General features: G+C 40.8%; 1 protein-coding gene across 12 annotated transcripts in view; it reads left to right on the forward strand.

The window, feature by feature from the left end:
- The window catches only part of kcnma1a (potassium large conductance calcium-activated channel, subfamily M, alpha member 1a), a 114,598-nt gene that overhangs the window by 5,581 nt on the left and 85,789 nt on the right, over positions 1-23,228 (forward strand). For all 12 annotated transcript variants that reach the window (XM_026354047.1, XM_026354046.1, XM_026354045.1 and 9 more), the window contains exon 2: positions 20,546-20,713. In XM_026354047.1, the coding sequence (XP_026209832.1) occupies positions 20,546-20,713 (168 nt within the window). The remainder of the gene's footprint in view (positions 1-20,545; positions 20,714-23,228) is intronic.

The following is a 23,228-nucleotide window of genomic DNA, read 5'->3' on the forward strand; positions in this document are numbered from 1 at the left end:
AAGGAGAGGCCATATATCAGACTAGCCTATGTATATCGTGAGGCAGACACAGAGGTCCGCGCCTCCTGTACCCCAACTGTCATGCTGTTATGTCTTCTTTGGCCAGTCACTGTACTATTAAAAGGATGTCCACTCCCCAGGAAGGATTCAGAGGTTAAAGGTTAGAGGGGAAGGGCATACCTGGCTCCACAGGGGGAGGAGGTGCCAGACTGGCATTCCCATCATTGGCAATACGTGATAAGATCTAAGCCACCTGATCCTCGCCCAGTCAAACAGGCAGTGGAAAACCATTTGCATATAGATATGCTATTTGAGACCACCTAGGCTAAATTGGCATAGGAGGCCTGCAGATAGTGCCTGGCTAGCCAGTGAGACTATAGCTTCTAGTTTCTAGTCTACCAACGTTCGTCCTCAGCTGTTGTCGTCCTTATACAGCATTAACAGTGGATGTTCTTCCTACAGCTAAGTCATGGAAATAACACTGACTACTATTTCTATGAACACCACGCACTGCAGCCATTTTGCAGCCATTTCAAACGGCTGCGTGGAGCATATGGACCTTGCCTTTTTGCAGCTTCATTTTCATGGTCACTGATGTTTCTCAAATGTTGTGATTTTTTTATACGTGAGAGTCACAGACGAGAAAAACATTCTTGTCTGAATAAATTGTTTTAATAATGGGAGTTTACACACACACTCACGCATGCAATCTACAGGCCGCAGTCTCACACCGCTGAGATTCCCTCGTCATATTAAACTCTGAATTCTGCCTTCATATTGAACAGTGTAGTCAGATTTGTATTTTTAGGTTTGTCATCATAAAGTGCTAAGATCCTAGAAATGTTCCAACCTGCCAACGAATGGAATCAAACCAACCAGACAGGCCGACACGTGCAACGGAGGTGGGACTTTCTTTTCTGGTGCTGCCCATCTCCTACGTAGCCCAGCACCCACCCTGAGAAATTAAGGAAGCCAGTTGAACTCTTATGGCAGACATCAAAGTGCAGTTAACATTATAATTGGTGCTTTGAGGTGTGTGCACTGATGCACACAGTGAGGTGGAGACAGAGAGAGGGAGTGCATTGATGACATGACAGTGACCTTCAAAGATCTCAGCAGGTGGTGTTTCTGCTTCCTATTTAGAGATCAGCTCTCTCTCTCTCTTAGCAACATACAGACTGTGTGCGAGGCTGACACTGTGGGTAAACATAAGCGCAGCTTTTAGTGTCAGACAAGGTCCTGAAAGTGTTAGGATTACACGTCACTATTGTCACTTTCACTGCCCTTATCAGCCAGTTTCACTTAACCTCCAAGACGGCTTGGCTAATATACTAATTGTCTTTCTCCTACCAGGCCTGGAGCAGCCTCAGGTTTCTCTTTGAATGCACACTGCCTGCATTCATAAACACTGTGCCACAACGCTAAGACTGGACCCCATTTAGTAGCATCCCAATCAATGCCTGGTAGTTTAGAGAGTGCAAGAAATTAATAGAATTGAGTGTTTTACTGGGAAACACAAGTCTGACTGAAGATGAAAAGGCAACTTACAAGCTGAACCCTGTTTAGCTCGCTAGTGAGTGGGCCTGCTATACAATGATTGTACCTCTTGACTTCCTCTGACATTTTCCAGAATAGCTGCGTAGAATAAATAGGCCAGCTGTCAATTACAGCCCTGTTTGATGCTCGCAAAATTGAAATCCCAGAAGGTCCCGTCTCACTCAGGTTGTGTCTGTTTGCTCGAAAAAATGTGAAATGTATCTAGATACGAGCTGAGTGAAGCAAACCAATTTCAGAGTGACATGAGCTTTGTAAGGTGATGCGCCCATTGTTGAGCCCCAAATGACAGCATGGCTAAACATCATGTATAGATGATGCACAGAGTGCATGGGTTCTTTGCTGGATGCCTCATTAAAGATGAATGATAATGTGGAGCTATGATGCTGCTCTCTTTACAGTCTATGCCAGTCAGATAAAGTGATAATTTAAGTGGTTAGAAGTTGTAAGACTATTAAGTGTCCTAGCTGCCCTCCTGGGAGCCATTTGGAAAATGGAGATTTTAATCTTTATTGATAAATTCCTTCGATATGAACAGAAGGCATTTTAAACATCATGGATTGATGGACTGAACACACATTATAAAATAAAGGTATTTATAGGAACTACAGTAATTGGTCTAGTTTTCAGCCATTGCAATTTATTATGAGTCTATACATTATAAGAGGGATCAGAGAGACTGGATTCATGCATTATGTATCTAAAATAGATCTGTAGTCTGCTGTGAAGATGTTTATGGCTTCAGTGCCAGATGTGACGTCTCTTGCATTCAATTGCAGTGCTAGTTTTCCTTAATTAGAGGTCAACTTACAGAAATGTAGTTCAATGGTAATTTTTGAATTGGAATCAGAGAAAGATTGCAGAATTGTTGACAATTGTTGTCTAGGAATTTGTTACATTGGTTGATATATGTACTCCATGTGTGATAAGAAAACAATTTCCAATGTTACTTTGCAGTCTGCATGCTTCTGGAAAGCGTACGGCCTGTGTTTAAATGTTTGGTTCAATTAGGATGTTGACCAGCAGGACACAGCAGGGATTAGTTCTAATATTCACACAACAAAATGCTGTGTACGTTGCTCATCTGAGATGTGGAATCCTTTGGCCATGGTGCCGCATAGCAGTCGTGCTCCATCTCTATGTTTTGGCAGGATGTATTGAACATGATGGTCATGGGCCTCAGCTAATATGTACAAGATGAGATTTTCAGCACCATGGAGAGCTCAGGGAGGGAAACTGAGGAAGGCTTTGTTTATATAAGGTTATGTTGGTGCTGTGAAGTACTTCAAAAGTAGTTGTTAGATATTTCAAATCCTGCTTAATAAATACAGACAAGGAAAGTAAGTTTGGTTAAAAAATAAAAATGTAATTCTATTCAAAATAATATCACACTAAATGTGTATATATATAGATAGATATTAATCAATATGTATATTAAAAAAGCTTTTTGATTTGAAAAAAGTTTGATGAAAATCTTTCAATTACATGTGGGCTAACAAACATACAATAGTGCTATTCTTAGATGCTTGCCAACGGTGGGGCTAATAATGTAATATTTGTCATAAGAGTGTAGGCTAAAGGAAAGGGTTTATCCCCTTGGGAGCAATTGCTCAGCAAATTTCATGGCAATCTGCTTATTAGATTATGCATATTAGATTACATTATGTGGAAAGTTGACATTTTGGCCTCAGGCATGCCACTGGGTGGAAGCTCATGAGTGTTTAGAATTGACATGGTTCATTCCTTGGGAAACATAAATGCACTTGGTAAATGTCAGTGATTGTGTAACAAAAATGTTTGACGTGTAGAAGTCAAGCAGCTCAAACACAGCATCACGAATTCTTGTTTAATGTTCTGATCCCGAGAAACAACAGTCGGAGAAAATCTTTCCATCATGTGCGAGTTTGTGCTCCAACAACTGATGAAGCCAGGTAGGCCTTTTACTAGCCCCATTAGACAACATACTTACACAAATTTACACAAAGATGAGATTTTATATGGAAAGGGCCTCCAGGAGGTTAAACCATAACTTCCAGTTCATGTTCCACTGAAGGTCTTTTGAGTAACTGTAAAAAACATTGCATTAAAAATATCCATAAGGAGTCATTTGTCATGTTTCCCAAGTGAGGTTTGAGATAGAAACCATTTATGCAGACAGGAGTGGTCAACATCTCGGGGGCTGGCTGCAGGAACAGGCGGTAATGGTCTGAAATCTTCCAGGGAGTGGGTGGGTGTGGGTTTGAAAGAACCATCCACTGCAAACCTTTAATTGAGACTTTAACGGGGCATTAAGACTCGAGTGCAGTCATTTGTTAAATCTTGACAAAAGTGAGAAGAACGTTTTCTGTAAATGTTAATAAATCTTTCTTTAAAATCACTGTCATTTGTGTCATTGTGACTTTCTGCTTCTATTACCAACCCTCTTTTAATATTTAAAACAATGACATGCTTCAAACTTAATACCCAGGTTCTGTAAGCTTATCCCTAGAACCCTTATAAGCATTTGTTGGGAACAAGCTCCCTTGTCCTGTTCGAACTTCACTATGCCTCCTACTGTGGCTGATTTTCTGTATTTTGGGGTATTAATAATCATCAATCAACTTTATTTTTTGAATGATTAATATCCTTATTGTGATAGTATTGGATTTTGTGCTTATGGGTTTTGCTGCTCTGTGCATTGATCTGGGGGTATGGGTGGGGATATGAGACTGCTGAGCTCAGCTGCTGCTCTTTTGCACTTAGTCTCATGTGAAAATGACCCATAGAAGTATGTTGGAAAGTTTCTCTGTTGTTCTTTAATTTATCTGCCTCTCTTAAATTACTGTCTTAATCTTTCTCTCCCCATTTCTGCCTGTCCCAAAGCATCTTCATCTGTCATTGTCCTTCAGGTCTCCATTATGTCTCCCAAGAGGAGTCACAGTCTGTGAATTCGGTAGCTAGGCAAGACTTGTCTCTGCTGGCAAGCCCTCATTGTTCATTTGGCTCTCTGTCCTCAGGGATGTAAACAAAAGGGGACAGATCACAGATGACATGTGGAAACATAGCATTGGTAAAACACTGGAAAAGACTTGCCTTCACCAGTCACTCAGAATTAAAGAGGGTGACAAGAAAGGTTCGTAGGGGAGAAAGATGGACAGCAGCAACAGAGTAAACCTCGGCTGTCTGGCTTTTGACAACTTGTGGGAGCATTAATTGTTCTTCCTCTCTTTATTTCACGGTGATTGGCCCTTTACCTTAAGGGAACTGACCCCTGCTCAGGGGATCAGAAATGGAAAACTACGACTACGGCGTCACTGGAGAAGGAGCTTTTTCATCTGTGTCAATAGGGGTGAGGGTCAAAGTTGACAGGGGTCGCAGGAGAAATTAGCTGTCTATGTCTTCTCCCATGACAGACCAGTACACAGAACACAGACGGGTTGTCTTTTCAGGTGAAGCTACACCATACCGCTGTTTCCTCTTCCTGTGGGACTAGCCCTGGCATGCCAACATGGCTGCTCTGTAATTACCCTGACACGCTGCCTCTGACCATCACTGCCACGCTCCCTGTCGATCAAAGCGACCCAGTCTTGGCGAGGGGTGTATGTGGGTGTTAGAAATACAGGGTTTATGTGAGTTTTAAAAATGCATGCTAGGGCGATAAGAACAAAGACACACAAGTTGAGAAATACATCTCCTCGTTATAAATAGATAAAGAGGATCTTGCTTAGCCTTGTTAAGGATTCCAGAGTCTAGTCATTACGTCTATTTCCACACTCTGCTCCAATAACACAAAGAAAGAGCTTCTTTGTTACAGTGCAGCTACTTTAGGTAAGGACATGTTGCATACAAAAACATTCAATTAACCCTGACATTATGAATTCATCAGTGTTATCCTGTGATGTCTCTAGTTTTCTTTTAGAGTATTGAAATACTGTGTGGAGAGCTGGAACAGCAACGGAAAGCCAGTGGGCAGAAGAACAGTGGCCGTGATATATAGAGATTGCAATGCATAATATGATTTACTGCTATCTCCAGGCCAGTGTTGGCCCTGCTGCTTTTATTCACACATACAGTACAGACGCACACGCACACACACACACACACACACACACACACACACACACACACACACACATTAAACCATCATGTTTTAATTTAAGATTGTTTAGGATGAGCATGGTAAACAGGTGGTGGTTGGCTTTTTATGTGCAGCCTCTGTGTCTCAGCACACATACATGGATGCAAGGCAGGACAGCTGCAGTAAAATGGTGTGCCAGAAAGTAGTCAGGGAAAGGAGAGGTTAACAAAGTGTAACAGAAGGATGTAGAGTGAGAGAAGGTCTGAATTATTACCTTCTCCATGTTGGGTTATGTTAACATAATAGTTCAGAAAACACTAGGAATGAATGGTGAGTAGTGTTGATACTAAGAGACAGGTGAGCAGCTGTGTGTGGGGAATCAGGTGGCAGAGAAGGCACGAAGGACTGAGTTAACTGCAAGCTGTTATGGCAGGATCAGAAATGCCAAGACAGAGGAGATGGCAAAGGCAGACGCGGAATGAATAATTGAATAAATCATAGACGGCAGAACTTCATATCAACACAGCACCTCTGCAAACACTGTATTTAATGGCTCTCATAGAGTCCTGCTATGTGACACATACAGTACAGTATAGCTGAAGTGCTACAGGTGGAATCCCTTATTAATAATGGAGAAGCCAGCGTGTGTTGTTAATGTCTTGTGTGGGCACAGATACTGTAGCTGCATTATTGATGGATCGGAGTCTTAGCTGGGAAGTGGCATTCTTTACCCTGATATTCATAAATCAATAAGAAGAAAGAAATCCCTCAGGCTGTTTTCCACAGTAAACAGCTCTTGATCTTAGAGCCCTAATATTTACCCTGTCAGTCCAGGTCTTGTCATTTAGGTTTTACTACTACAGCAGAAGGAAGACTATGAGAAATAAAAAGTCCAAACTGTAATAATAATAACTAAGATTAATTGTACCTGTTCCATCTTATTGCATCTGTCTTTCTAGTCCTGTGGCTAGAGAGCAGAGGTGCGGGCTTTTGTCCCCGCTAGCCTTGCGCTCTGCAGGGAAGTGAGCTCAAAGACCCCGACGTTCTGGGAACAGCCAAGCGATCAGTAGTGCCTCCTGGAACCACACAGCAAAACTTGGCCCTAATCCCACTTTAATAGTAAACAACAGCTGTAGGGCACCAGTGTGCTTTTATTAAGAAGGAAAACAACTCTGCTGTTTTATTCTCACTGGTGAACACCCAGTCAGACTGGCCTTCAAATTTTTCTTATATTCTATAAGTTAGTGGGGAAAAACACAAATCTTGAAAGGCAACCCCCCAATATTTCAGTCATTGAGATCATTCTGTTGTTGGAGTGATTAAATTACAACATACTAAAGTGTTGTGATTCAGCTGTAGCTTTGCGGTTTTCCATCTTCAGCGGATACCATATGGTAGGTAATAAGCCACACCCACTGTAACTGCTCTATATAAACAAAGAACGGTGTTACATACTCAGCTATATGTAATAGAACAAGCACAAAAGTGTGTCTCAATGGCATGCATCCTGTACACACACGCATACACACTCTCACACATGCTAGACAAAGAGAGACTTGGGGGGGTGTTTGGTTTCTGTCCTTTTGCGTAATGTTAGACATACTCAAGTCTTCTCAGTTTGTCATTGTTGAAAAGGGTTTAAAATAGACGGGGGTATTTGGAGGCAGCTTAGTTGCAACTGCAACACGTGTGATTGAATTAGAGTACTGTCAGTTGGGTCCATTATAGAGGTCCCTTAGATATTTTCCACCAGCAAGTTGGTCAAGAAAGTCTTGTATTACACGATTTTTCTTCTTGGAGTATAAAACTGTGCTATGCTGATAAGTTTTAATCTAGTATTCTATTCGAAATAAGTCACCTGAAATATCTTTAAATGTGGTTTTGATTGAATGGACACCATAAACATTGCACAGTATATACACAGTGCATAGTGCTCATAATACTGTTTGCCTGAGCCCCACAATGGAATTTCCAAGCAGATCCCGCTGTGTGAAAAGCTCAGGACTGAATTTTGACTGACAGCCAGTTTAAGAGCTCAACAACTGAAAGACCCTAAGAATGAATGACACAGCATGAGAAGCATGCAGTGGATCACTATAAGCTCGAGAGGTGTAGCGCACACTGGTCAGCTACTGTGGTATGATCAAGTGAGTTTAACCTGTAGCGTTCTTAAGTTTCTCCAGGACAGCTCCGTCCTTGTCATTGACATTTCCTTGAGACTTGGCTGCTGTTGGTGACATTAGACTAAAGCAGAAGAATATACTATGTCCTACTTAATGCTCAGGCTGTGAGGATTGAGTGTGCACCAAGCTTGCACTTGAGGCTTTTTTTTTTGTGCTCCACCAAGCTAAAAATAACGTGATGGTATTTTGGTATTTTGCCACCTGCATTATTAGAATGTCCTTCCTTTGCCTACTGCTGCACCTTTATTTGTGGAAATAATTATCGTGCTAAAATAATGGTGTGAGTTGCAGTTTGTGGTCCATAAACTGCAGTTTAAACTTTTTAAACGTGGTTCAAGGACACACCGTGTCTTTAAGGCGTGTAATTGTCAACTCATGTTAAAATACTTTAGCGAGTCAGAATGGATCAGGTGTTAGCTATGCATTGGCACACACAGAGGAGTCTTTAAATGTCATACCATTTCACATTGTCAAGTGGCCTTTTACACAGTTAAAGTGCACATTCATTTTCCGTACTGGCTGTTATCTACGATTTCAGGGTCCTGGAGATGGAGATTGGATTACTGGGTGGGAGGTAGAGACAGATTGTGGACAGGTTGACCAACACAATTTGCATTTATATGAAAACTATCATTAGAACTAGGAGATTAAAGCTGTTCACTAACAACTGCGGCTGTAATGTCAAATCTTCAACTCAATAACTTTGAGGTTGAATTAAAGAGCACAGCACGTTACTTAACCATCTTTTGAATTACAGTACTGCTACTCATTTTTATCTTTATCTTTTATTTCATCTAATTCTAACCAGTGCTACTTTTCAAACTTTGCTCGCTACTCCACCCGATCATTTATTGACATCAGCTACATCACCCCCACATGCGTCTTGCATCACGCCTCTTCTGTCTTTCTCTCACTTTACCTGTGTGTCTCTTTTTCTCTCTGTTGCTCTGCTTGTGTCCCTCTCACCAACCCCCTCCTCCAGTCCTTCCCTCCCACACACTCCGTCTCACACACCTACTGTCTGCCCGCCAGGTCCCTGTTGCTAAGCGACAAGCAATGAGCGATGGACTGCTCTTAGGAGAGTGACGTTTGTCCATCATGGTATCGTCCTTGCCTGTACCGTATGCACACTCGCACTGGATTTCTGTTGATAGAGTTGTAGTTGTCGATGCTGTTAGTGCACCGCGTCTTGCACATGAGTGTAGTATTGTTGATGCTTGTAATGACCCCTTTAGTAAAATTAAAAATTTTAGTTGTTGGATATTCAGGGCTAATTCTTGAAATTATTGCAACAGAAATTATAATTCAGCTTTGTTTATAACTCTACAAATTAGATTAGGATATTTTCCCAACCCATGGCACATTCAGTCACAATACAGAATTGTGTTATTGGAAATGAAAAAGTTAATTAAATCATATTGTCTGAAACATTTTACAAGTTACATTTGGAGGGTGTCACTTTGCGCAAAAACTGCTCTGATATTAAAATGTCCACAGCATGCTGTAACCTGACGCTGCCACTCAGCATGTTTGAACCACTAGCGTGCCCCTCCCCATCCCTCCCTGACTCCTTCTCATGTTACCAAGCTGTGAATTTCCTTGTTGCTTCATCCCTTTTGATTAGTCCCTCAGGCTCTTAAGGCTTTTATTTTGACAAATGAGCCCGGTGCTGAGCTGTAAAAAGCACTTAAAACAGTATTGATTAAGAGCGGCTCTTAGCTAGTGAAGAGGAAATGAAGATGTTCTTACTGTAAACCTTCACTGGCCATCTAGAGTCTGTTAAATAAATGCGCAGAGGCTGGGGATAAGCTTTGTGGATTTCCTCACGACTGCATATGAAAAGAAGCTCATGGGCTCGAGGTTACTTCAATGCAACAGGCATAATGCATCTAGATCAGTGGATTACTGAAGGCAGCTCTTTGCTGTACAGTATCTTAAAACCCAGAGGAAGTGGGAACTGTCGTTATCATGATGTAATGCACATTGTGTCATGCACATAAAACCTTAACATTGAGAAAAAAAAAAAAAAAAAATATATATATATATATATATATATATATATATATATATATATATATATAATTTGCTGCCACCGTATGCTTTGTTGGCTTTGTTTAAGGATGTCAAACCTCATGACGGCCCTTTCCTGTCCACACGCATCAGAACCCAACCTGCTAGTACATCATTGTTGTTGTCATTTGCAAGGACAGCAAGTGATCATGTTTAAGTAAAGAGCTTTGAAGAGTTCTAGCTGCTTCATGATGAATCACTCTCTGTCACGCACACACACACATGCTCTCCTCCCTTGTTGCCTGCATTGTTCCTTCAGTATAATTTCATAAAGTACATCCTCCATCACGCAAATGCAGCCATAACACATTCTGTGTGTCACCCCCAGTGACTTGTCCTTGGGTTCGTACAGTGCTGCAATGATCAAGTGCACACTGTGTGGACAGTAGAGGAGAGCTGATTCAGTCTTCACATCATCCCATGTGAAAGCTGTTGCCAACTCTCTCTCTAATGCACCCTGACAACGCTTTTTATTTTTGTGCTGAATTTTTAGTGTTGTTTATTTGATCTCAACAGCGCAGCCTGTATCAAGCCTGCCAGGGTCAAACTGCTGACTTGGGGAAAGTAGATTTCTTCACCGTCCCAACATTGCAGTGCCATCACAGGGGATGCCTCCGTCGACCTCAGGCGAAAGGCAATCCCCCAATACTTTCTGTCAGCTCTTCAAATCCGAAACCTGTTCCAAACACAGCAACATTGCCACTAACACGAATGGGCAGATCAGAGCGGAAGCCCGAACTGAAGCTGAACACAAACAAACACAATTCGACTTGGATACAGAGTGCTTCTCCTGATCTCTGTAGTCCTTGTGTGTGAATATTGTACTCTGCATTAAAAATCATTTGATTTGGTGAAGTTGAGCACGATGCAACTTTAGATAGATAAAGGACGCCGCAGTCTGCCCTTGCAGCCTACTTTACACTTGACATCACATAGAGGCTTAATGCTGTGCAATATGGTCCAGTGTTCCTCTGAAGGCAGTGACCTTTTCTATAAACACACAGATTGGTTTGCTGTGCTGCCATCTTGCATAATTACACTGATTCTCTATAGGCTTAAGAACATGTATACACACTTGCTGCAATGTTTCATCCAGACCTCGGCTCCTCTTAATGGATCTTGTTAGCCGAGGTCAAAGCCTTCTCTGTCTGGGGTCACAGAAAAGAAACGCAACCTTCCCTGTGGAGCACATCTGGGGCTGTGGTGTGCGATGATAGGAGAACATAAACCATAACAATCCTCGGCGTGTCCTCTCCCTGTTTGCTCTCGCTAACTCCCGGGTTAAAACATGTAAATTCTGTATGAAGGAAGCTGATTTATTTTCCCCAGTGGGAGGCGTGAGATCTAAATTTAAAATGATTAAATGAGCCTAGAGTTAGGAAATCATTTGCACTTCCATTTGTTAGCCTCTGAGCTGTTCTCAAATCAAGGGCAAGTCTCTGAGTCATTAGGCTCAGATGACTGCCTTTTTTACTGCCTTTAACAAGAGCATTTCCCAAATAACAATGTTGGCCCCTGTATTGTGTAGTACAATGTGTGGTATCAACGCATCCTCAGAAAATATAAGAATTTAAATCCAGCAATTTGGCTAATGCTCCCCATTAGCCAAATTGGTCTTTTTTTTATTTTTAAACAATTATCAAACAATTAACCAGGAGAACTGCTGATTAAAATTAAAATCCACACTACTTCATTTGCGGATGTTCCACATCAAACATGTGGCTTCGACTTGTCTAAATAAATTCATACAGTTATGTGCACTGGCTGACATCAGTGAGAGTTTCGAGAGTATTCTTGCATCAGGAGAAGATAAAGGTAATGAGACCTGTCTCTCAAGTGGAGAGAGCCTAATCTCCTTGGTCTCTTTAGGCTCCTCGTAAGCCGCTGGAGTGGAGTGGAGTGGAGTGGAAAAGAGAAGGGAGGAAAAAGCAAAATGCAATGGAGAAAAACTGAAGGGAAAGTGAAGCCTGTAGGATAAATGAAGAGAAGTAACACCAGCAGCCAGAATGAGAATGGGAAGATAGAGAGATATGTGGTTTTACCATTTTACCCTAAACTGTACCACAGGGATGGATTCGTGGTCAGCCAACTGTGAATGTTTATAATAGTGGTTGGATTGGATGGTAGCTAGGGAGGAGGCAGGATATCAGAAGAGACCATAAATAGAGGCTAACCAATGTAATGCATAGATGTTCTTTATGTGTAGATACCTAATTGTAGAAAAGCATCACACATGAACATACATATAGCTCCATGCTAAATAGAAGATGTACCTGCTATGCTGTGACCTGCTGACTGGTCAGTGCTGAAGGAAGTAGAAAATAAAATCTTCCTGAGATAATCTGAACTTGTTTTAACATTTGACATTTTATAATTTTGTGAAACAGAACTTTTCAATGCTGTGTCCCGTCATGCAAAATCACCCACTCATATGTTGTTATGTTGTTATCATCCATCTTCTGGAAGTGAATGATTCATTAAATAACAGTAGGATCTACTTTAAAATAATACAAAACAAGATTTCTGTAGAGCCCCCAAAGCAATATTCAACTGCATACAACTTTTATTAAGCAGTGTTCTGGCTAGTGTATGTTCAACAGACTAGGGTAGTATTCCTTTGAAGTAATAAACTTAAAAACGTCCAACCTTTAATATTGTAAGTTTAAAATAATATAATGAATAAGTACATTGAAAATTGAGGCATATCAGAACACATACTGTACAGCAGCTTTGTAAGAAAATGATCCTATGCTCATTTGTTCAATTCCTTGTTAGCATTTAATGCCGCAGTTCATATATGTACTGTTGTGTATATATATATATAATATAATATAAAACATAGTAGTTTAAACACAGCATTTTGAGCTCTAGTACTGTTACTAAAAACTGCATGACAGTTTGCTGCTAAAAAATTAATCTGCCAGTCATGTCTGGGTGTTGCTCTTTATAGAGCAGGGTCATTGATCGGTGCAGGTTAGACTGCAGGGAGCCAATTAGGGCCGTAGCTACCATCTTGGTTGTTTTCAACTCACGAAAAATACCTAAATGGCCTTTTCTTTGGAGGGTAATAACCCACCAATTTTATTTGTCTGTTGTATGCTGAGTTATTTACTGACAGAGAACGTGCCGTCTGCCTGTGAGCTCATTAATATGCTTTTGGGCCCAACAGGGGATCAGAGCTAAGACAGGTGACTGCTGCTGTTGCTGCTGTTCTCAGTGCAGTAACTCTGTACATTCAAAGCTATGGAGAAGAAAGGCTGGGTTTATTAAGAGAGTTCAGAAAGCCTTATTTAAAAGTAAAATTACAAAGAAATGTTGTTATTTGTTATATGTGATATTGTTCTGGCATGATTTAAGGTAATATCAATAATTAAATAAATTGTGTAATGATATCAGGACCCCCACAGAGAACGATTGAATGAATTTACCTCGTAAATTAAATAATAAATCTATCAAATGTCAGCTGATTCAGATGGTTCAATGAATAATATTCCAAATACCATATCTGGTAGATAATAAGATAATTGATAGCATAAATGTGTGTTTTATCATGCTAACGTTCTTTTTTAGTGTGTATTATATATATTTTAATTAATTAATTAAAGTAATCTTAGTTCATGCTACAGTGCTTCTTTTCTAATATGCACTTTTATATTGCAATATCTTACTAAATATCTAATTATAAGCTGCCTACTGTGCTGAAATGTTGCTGAATACATTCTACAGTAAATGACCTTATTTTCAGTGTTGTGTTCAGCTGAGAGTGTCCTGCTGCTGATGGAGCGATGTAGTAAAGATATGAGTTTGGCCACGGACTGCACTGGTTAGCCCAGACAGGCTGTAAGCTTGGAGGCACACTATTACCCCCTGATTCATAGGTGTGGTAAGTGATGCTGACAGAAACCGAACACCAGATGAAATGGAAATCAGTCTTTGCCCTTAACACGCACACACACACACACACACACATACTATATATATATATATATATATATATATATATATATATATATATATATATATATATATATAGACACAAACACACAATTGTCCAGCGCCCTTGAATGAATGAAAGTCCTGTTTGTAAGAGCTATAATAGAAAATAGAGTCCACCTTCAGGCTATAGCCAACAGATAGAGGTTGGTGGTTCTAAGCAGCAGGAATATCACAAGGACAACGATGTAGTTTTCAAGAATGCCACAGAAGCATTTTTTATTCAAAGCGTAGAATAAGACAATGCTTTTTATGTGTGTAACATACATAAATGTGTGTGTGATATCTATATACTTTAGGATCTAGTTAGGCCATTTTAAATAGTGCACATCTTGAGTTCTTTGAATGTATATTCATCCAGTAACAAAATGGTGGAAATTTGCCTCAGGTAATTCTGCCACTAATGGTTATAGTAGTATAGAGGCTGATGTCATTCAAGCATGTTACTTTTCTTCCTTCCACCTACTTTCTGATTGGATAAAAAGGTATGTAACCCCCTCTGGAAAAATGTAGGTTTTAGTCTGGGTCACCACACATCTTGGTCGTTTAACATTTATTTCTGCAGATAATATATGTAAACTGAGTTTTCCATCCATAATGTGATAATCACTGCTTTAAAATTCTTTGCATGTCAGCAGTCACACTGAAGGGCATCTGTGTGGTTTATTGCATTGACAAAATTAGAGTCCGACTTAAGATATAGAGAACAGGAAGGTAAGCCTGTATGTATCATAATAAGTCATCTCCAGAATGGTAAAACAAATAATTTAAATTAAACCCGTCAAGAATTAAATGCACAAGAATTACATGTTCACATTAGTTAGTTGTTACTCCTCCATCTGGATAAAAAAAAATAAAAAATTAAATATGTTGTCTCTTATTTGTCCGTGAGTCTGAGACCGTAAGTGCTTCTTAAGTCTGATTACAGAGAGTCAAACACAGTAGAAGCAAAGATGATGAGGAGAGGAGGTGACAAGCTTTTTGCCAGAGGTGCAGAGCCTGATTAACAGCTGCTTACCTTGTTTACAGTGAATTATTAGGCTTCGCAGACAGGAGCAGACGTGATTGTTGGGGGCAAATTCCACTGATATGGCATCAGTCTTCTCTTAGGGCTCAAGAGCAATAGAGGGTGCAAAGGAAATTATGATATTGATTTTTGAGATCTGAAACTGCTGTGATGCTATTTATTGCTCAGCCACATAGTAAACTGAGTGAAACCAGTGGTTTGTGTTATTGGGTTTGTTCTCCTGGCTGCTAAAGCTGATATAGCGTGTAGCTGGCAAACAACCATACATTAACTCATTTATTCTCTAGTCTCTAGCCAGGTTTTTACTGAGAGCTTTCTTATGGGTCATTTCTTATAGTTTATATTCTTAGCATGTCCTCGTATTTGACAGTGGCCGTCTATTAGCTGATGAAATTAAACCTCAAAGACATTACGGATGACAACTTCTGACCTTTCAATCCCCCACAATTTCCATCTTCTATGCATCATCTATTTTTATCCCAGACCACCGGGGCTTGAAATGTTCTATCAATGGACGGGCTGCAGCACAGGAGTATGAATGAACAGGAGTGTGCATTTAAGATTTACTTTCTTTCCCTTCCCTTCAGTCATAGTAAAGTAACACTAATGCAGAAGTGTCTTTATTCTGTCATCTTTTGTTTGAGCGAAGGGGCATGACAGAACGTACATCTCTGACAGCGTTTGCTGCCAGGCTTACATTATGAACTTGGAGTGCAGCCATTTTGAGGAATGAGTTCCCGTCTTGTTGTCCAGTGGAGATGCAGACGGGTGTAAACTGTATGGCTTGTCTTCCTGTTTGCAGACATTGTGGACGGCATCTATTTAGTCCAGTGTCCACAAATCATCTAATTCTACTCAGGGCTGCACTGCTCAAAATAGGCTGGGCACAGAGAGGCAGCACAGGCCTAATGTGATTCTGGAGACGGAGAACGTTTTCAGTGGCACTGATGGTTTTCGTGATCACACTGTAGTGTTATATTTGTTGGTTTTTAGACCTCCGAGGACATAACTATTATTACCATTAACCATTTTCCCTCCAATCATTGAATTTATTTTTTATGTAGCAAATGAATTTTATATATCTGCTACTACAGACGGTGACACTTACGCAGTGATGTTAAAAATTAATAGAAAAACAGCCATTGGTGCGTTTAGTTTTTTAATAATCGTAATAACCCTCGTTAGTTCTGTATGGTCCCGTAGACACGACATATACACGCATACAGCTATTGTCCACATGTATATGTGTGTATTATTATGTGAAGCTGTGTACTCGTTTTTTCTCTTTCTTTTCTGTTTTGCTGTGACCCAGCGTAGGTCTGTAACCCAGGGACACTGGGTAACTGTACCGGCATTAAAATAGTAAACGGGGGAACAGAGAGCGTTATGAGATTCGCTAGTTTCACGTCTCCATGGGTAAAGCTATAAATAGCTTCTCACACTGGAATAGAGTTTTCCCCAGCGATGAGGACCAAAGCCAGAGGAACAGCTGTGCTAAAGCCAAGTCCCGTTAGATCAGCGGAGTCACATGAGCATGTCTTTGTCTCTCGCTCTTGTCTTCTCTTTCTGTCTCTCTGTCTGTCTCTTGTCCCCCGCTCTCACTCTCACTTCCCATTCCTCTTGTTCCTAATCTGTGCGGCTGTCTGTCTTTCACCCCCTTGTTTATCTCCTCGTCTTGCCGTCTTGTCTTTTTGTTTTTCTGTCACTATCTTCCCTCTCTGTCTCTCTCTCTCTCTCTCTCTGTCTGTCCTGTGTTTGCTCAGTGTCCTGTCTCTCTTGATGTCTTATAATTTGTATCTCGCTGTCATTATCTCTGTCCCCCTTCCATTATTGTTCTGTCATTCTATCATCTTACCTCCCTCTGACTGGTTGTCCTTCTTCATCTCCCACAGCCTCTGTCTCTTTGTCCTTGTCCTGTAAATTTTGTCACTGTCAGTCCCTCTCTTCTTTTCTGTGTCATGTTTCATCCGTCTCTCTCTTGCTCATTATTATCAGCCTCCCATGTGTACTCAGTTAATTGGTACAATCCTGTCTTTTTTTAAAAACTAACTATGAACCTGAACTACATCCGTTTTGAAATCACGGCACCACTTTTAATATTAATATGTGCTGGGGTATTAATCTGGTCAGTCCTGCACAGAATGTCCCAGAACGCAGTGGGTGATATTTCCAGGTGATTAGACACTAAAGACATATTGATGAATATTATATTCAGTTTCTGCTAATAGATCCCTCTAAATCTGACACACTGCATCTTTAACAAGAGTTTCTGCAATGTTCATGTGTAGTATAGAGCACTGTTTGTGGAGCATGACAACACGTTTATGTTAGCAGTGTGTTACTGCAGTGTCAAATGGGTAGCGTTTGTGAAAACGCAGCTCCTTTTTGCACAAAGGTCAGTTTGCAAAAAAATGATGTTCAGTTTGGGTAGCTTTAGTTGCTTGAAACAAACCTTAAAACGTATACTGATATTTTAGTTAAGAGCTGCTCCAGTCCTAATTCTGACTCGCATATGATAATAAGAAGCTGTTATGTACTTGAATCACCTCAGTTCTTTCAGTGGTCATAAGTAGGAAGGATTGTCTAATATATTTAATGGAATAACAACGCCTGCATCCATTTGACCTAACGCAAAATGAAGACTAATCTCAGTTTAAGCGGTTTTATTTAATTTTATTTTTGCAGATGGTGTAGCTTTCTCCTCCTTACCCTTCACTATGCAGTGCGTACTGCATGTTTGTCTTGATTATAATTTGAAGCATTTATGAACTATTTTCTACTGGAATAGAAAAGGTAAAAGTAATTGTAGCCTATAATATTACACTAATGCTAGAGAGGCTAAACCATATTATATGAATGAAAAGTTGTGCCTGCATTGTGTGTGTTTGCTTTTCTTCCTTCATCGTATAATTTTCTCCCCCCTTGAGTTTTATTATAGACACATTTCTCCTGCTGCTTCTTCTCTCCCCTTGTCTGCCTGTCTCCCTCTCAGTTTGACATCACAGGTGTGTATATATAGCTGGCAGATGGATTCTCCCATAGCCGCCTGCTCCAGTGCTCTCTCCCTCTGCTTAGGCCTACCGCAGGCTACTCAAATGAACTAGAAGCAATTCCGTGTTTACATTGTCTCTTCTGATCTGCCCATCCATCAGTTTGTGCCCGCATTCATTATTCATATGTTCCCCTCCGCCACACACATGCTCACAAGCGCACACAGTGAAACAGTAAACTGATACTGCATGTGCTCTTATAGCCTTTCGTGTTCAGGTGTGTACCAGTGAAAATGACTATTACAGAATTACTATAGCTGTGGACATTATCTGAAAAGAAACACTAAATAATAAAATCGAAATCTCTTTGTATCTTGAACTTCCTGTTACAGTTAGAATTAAAATGACTGTACATACAATAATGTGATTAAGCACTAGGAGTTTTCCCAATCAGTTAGCGATATTTGCAGCAAAATTGCTGTGACAGGGCTATTTTCTTCACGCTTGAAAACAAATCAAGTGGAAGCAATTGTAAGAAGAGTGAGAAACGGCTACTGTGGGCTACTGTGGGATGTGACATTCATATAATACAGTAGCTCCACAATGATGTGGTATATTGCTACTCTGGTATATGTGTGTGGAGTGTGAGGTTGGTGGGGCACTCTGGCTAAGAACTAACTGCTGGGCACATACTACGGCACCACAACACGCCTGAAATGCCATCGAGTAGGCACACAGCCAGTCGGAGTGAAACCTCAGACATCCCTTTGCATGGTGACCTGCATGCATGCACACTTTGCTTAGTATTTGCAGCATGTGACAAACGAGACACATGCTGGCTACGTAGTGAGTACTGAAGTATGGCCGAGGAATGGTGGGTGGTTGGGAGTTTAAGAGAAGACACAATCTTAGTCATGCAGCCTGCACATTCAGTTAGCAATGCATATTTAACTGTTTACAGCGTACCAAGTCCTCCAGCTTTCAGCCAGCAGGATCCCATAAAATGTTTGTTTGTGAGCTTGAACTTCAAGATGTAGATGTCTACATAGGGTTGAGTGCAGAATGGATTAGGTATTAACATGTGTCAATCAAGTTCAAATCTGAAATGAAGTTTGACTACAAGGATTACAGAAGACTGCAAGATAAAATTCTCCCTCTCTCACAGATATGTGATATGTAATTTAAAAGTTTGTGAGTCTCCTAACGCTGAGCTATTTAATGTGTATATAAAGCATAAGTAACTAAATTATCCACTGCAGTAACTAGACGCCTAAAGGTAAGAGCAAATAATGATCTTATGACTTAGTCAAGCTTTTTAAGGGCCAGTTTATTGGCATTGTTACAGGGTTGGAATCAAATTAGGAAAATGGCAGCTGTGTCCATGCCACATCATTACGAAATGTAATCCAATTTGGCCGGACAATCCTCTTGAAATGGACAGGGCACTCTCTTGGGCTGATCTGGAATAGAACTGCTCTTTAGCCCCGCAGAAATACTCAAGTTGCAGCCTGGTCACTTCAGCGGTTGCTTGGCCTTTGGTTGTGTTGGATATGAAAATGAAACAAGTGAAACGTAAACACATAGTTTTAATTTATGTCGTGCTATAGGGTAATCTAAACAAACTAGCAATGTGACATGGACGGCGTCGAGTAACAAATTTGACATTGTTGACATAGCACATAATCTGCTTTGATGGCTACTTGTTGGATGTCCCCCGGGTGGAGGGACGTTGTAAAATGTGCTGCTTGTGTAGGCTGTGGTAATATGACCCTGTCTCCTTGGAAAGGAACAATTGTTCGTCATTGAAAGGGTTGAAAGTCATTGCAATTCCTGGGATTGTTCACAGATGCCATTTGTTGCGTCCAACCTGATGGTTTTATGAGGATGAGGTTCACACACACATACCTTTCACTACATTTTTGTGTGTGTGGATGTTTATGCATCTTATTCTAGGATTTTGTTACCAATGTTGTGAAACTACAGGGAAACGCACTCTTTCCCCCCTTTTTTTTTGTGCCAGGTGGGCAGGAAGGCCAAGTGCTTGTGTAAAATCAGGAGTAAGTGAATGGTTGCAGAGGAACAGCTGCATGCAGTGACTGTGCCAAGCAAAGCATGTCAATGAACTACCACGCAACTCTGCTCACTCAGTCGGACACGAGTAGCAATTCTGAAAGGCCTGCATGAAAACGACAATGAGTCTTACACTTTCTACCCCGAGGGGCATTTAAATTAAAGAGCCATATGGGGAGAAATAGCAAGAGGTATTACATTTTGTTGTTATCTAACACTTGTGCACTCAAACTCACTCAGACATGCATATTCATATAGTGGACGGATGGTTGCAGTTGCTGTCCATCTGCCCCTCAGAGGTTTGAACTTGTCATGAACGTAGATGTGCATGAGATCAGGTATATAGAAATCTTAGCTTCCAATCTCCTGAGGGTGCTGTTTTACAGCAGCGTTCCTATGATGAAATTCTCTTGCTGTTAGAGGTCTTGATGCCTGAGTGGTTTCCTGTTAGCGAAATACATTTGCCTCCAGCCAACAATGTCTTTCTATCATCAGTGAAAAATGCCACTTCGAGTTTGTGCCTTTTAATTCGCTGTTAGATTCTCTTTATCTCTATATGCTCCTGTTTTTTTTTTACACGGATTATTCTTTTCTCTTTTAGGAAGCTCAGAAGGTGAATAATCCCGCCAACAATCAGGCAGCAGACAGGGCACCGAAGGCTCCTGGTGAGAAGGAGGAGGCACCCGCCAGTGAGGTGGGATGGATGACGTCAGTCAAAGACTGGGCCGGTGTCATGATCTCTGCTCAGACACTCACCGGCAGAGTTCTGGTAGGTTGTCTTTCATCTAATGCATATAAATATCCCAAACACCAAATACACAATCACCTCTTTTTGCACTGTTTGACACTAATCATTTGCTCAAACCACATTTAGATAAGTGCAGCAGTTTGGTCTTTCCTCACGCAAACAGATTGCACCTAGTTTCCCTTTCAGAGTAATCCACTGCATAATCCACTGCCATGTACACATTCACTAACCTGTTTTATGCAGGTCCCACTGGAGACATATGATTAGTTTGATCTCTGCATAAGTCAGGTGCTCGGATGCTCAGTACTGACTGAACCTCAGTCGGCTATTTGGCATTGTCCAGCATTCACTGTGCTTCAATGGCCTTTTTGTGGCAAGCTGCAACTTACACTGCTGTGCCTCTGCCAGTTGAACCGATAAGTGTGTGCATTTGTGTGTGTGTGTGTGTGTGTGTGTGTGTGTGTGTGTGTGTGTGTGTGTGTGTGTATGTCCAGGTGCATGCTTGTGTGTATGTGAAAGTGAGATTTATTTGTCAAGTACAAGAGGTGGTGTATGTGGTGTTTGTGCAGTAGGTAAGATGCTGTCACTGCGGCTTTTATCTTGGTATGAATTACAGTTCTCCTCCCCTGCTGAGCTCCATCCCTAACCCTACCCCAACTCTTTGCCAAATCCCGATGTATCTGCAGTAGTCTGACTCATATGTACTGTACAATACTGTGTTGCTACACTGTCTCTTCCCATATAGTAAAGTGTGCACTAGTAACACAAACGCTTCAGACCCCTTCACTTTTTTGCAAACTTCACTGTGTTGTACATTTAATTTTAAATTAGAAAAATGCCATTTTACTCATCAGTCTACAAGTTGACATCAAATGCTTCCCATCCAATCTGACAGAGCTTTAGAGGATCAAGAAGGATGGGCTAAACTGCTCAAATCCAGGTGTGCAAAGCTTGTAGAGAATTAATGAAGAAGACTCAAAGCTGTAGTTGCTGACAGTTTGGTCCGTACAAAGTACTGGATTAAAAATCTGAATACTTGTAAATGAGAAATACCTGTATTTAATTTTTTTTTTGTGTGTGTGTGTTGCAAAAGATTCTAAAATCATATTTTTAATTGTTTCATTATTGTTTAGTTGACAGTTTTATCAATTTAAAAGTGTAATCGACAGGATAGGAACAGGAGAAAGGGTCTGAATATCCAGCTCTTATTGATCCCAAAGTACAACGGCTGCTGGGCATGCTTGCTTGAAGTCCTTGAAGATCGTTCACCTCTCATTTGAAATGCTTCATCAATTCTGATTAAAATGGGTGTGAATAGTTTCATCCCAAAAGCACAAACTACACTTAGAGGTTATGCAAAAACTTAGTAAGCATATGATTCAATGCCAAATGTATCTTCTCCACCATGTGGAAAAAAACTGCACCACTCTAGCAAAATACTTAATGTCAAGGTGTCTGCCACTTAGCTCTACTGAGTGACAGACAGTTAGCCATGAGCAACATGCTGTCTGTAACAGGTACAGGAGCTTTGTTTTATGGATTATAAAAAAGACTTTATACTGTCTCATTGGATCTTGGGCCCATTCAAGTTAACTAGTCATTTTTGTAATGAGCAATATACACTAAAGTGAAATGACTCTGGTCAGTTTATTTTTTTTTGTGTTGGTCCTAATTGAGGGTCTTCAAATGAATCTGTTACTGCTGTGTATTTTTGGGTGTGGTCTGTGCAAGAAGACACGTGCGCTGTACGTATGTATGTGTAGATTGAAAAACATTCTTGTATATCTATTCTTAGTTGTGCCTTCTCTAGATTTCCCTGTAAGTTTTAAGTTGCACTGGAGGATAAATGCCAGTTTGTCTCTCTTGCACAGACATCCACTCTGCATCTGCGGTCTGAATGAAGCAGCAGTGGGAGTCAGAAAAGAGATGGATCCAAACTAAAATGCTAACACTTTCATTGTTAATGCTTGCTGGAATGTGACAGTTTCTTCACGCCTGGTGAGAATAGCTGGAAGTTGAGAAGGATTCGGGCCTTTCATGGTGAAGAAGATGAAGAATCCTGAAGGGAGCTGTCAATTTACTAAATGAGCCTCTCTTTCATCATTTCCCCTCTCACACGGCTCTGCTGGCACGGACACAGCTCCCTCTTGCTTTCATCTTCTGCTCTCATTGCACACTCTCAAGCTACCCTGTATGAACGTGTGTGTGTGTGTGTGAGAGAGAGAGACACAGCTACAGAGAGACAGATGGGCAGAGAGTAGAACAGAGAACGGTTGTGAGGGAGGCGATGGCTGCTTTAAGCAGGTTTCTGGTGATAGAGATATCCCAGCCTATCACCTACTGTGATTTGTGCTACTTCTAGTAGGGCTAATAATTCTGCCCAGAAGGCTGCTTACAGACTCTGTGTAGTGACAGTATGTACTCCTTGTAAGTGAATAAGCTTCTCTTGGTGTGGGTAGTGTGTGTGTGTGTGTGATGTGTGTGTGTATATATACTAACAATTCATCATCCTCGTATGTATGTATATACGATACTG

Source organism: Anabas testudineus, chromosome 15 (assembly GCF_900324465.2).
Source record: "Anabas testudineus chromosome 15, fAnaTes1.2, whole genome shotgun sequence".
NCBI classification, from domain to species: Eukaryota; Metazoa; Chordata; class Actinopteri; order Anabantiformes; family Anabantidae; genus Anabas; species Anabas testudineus.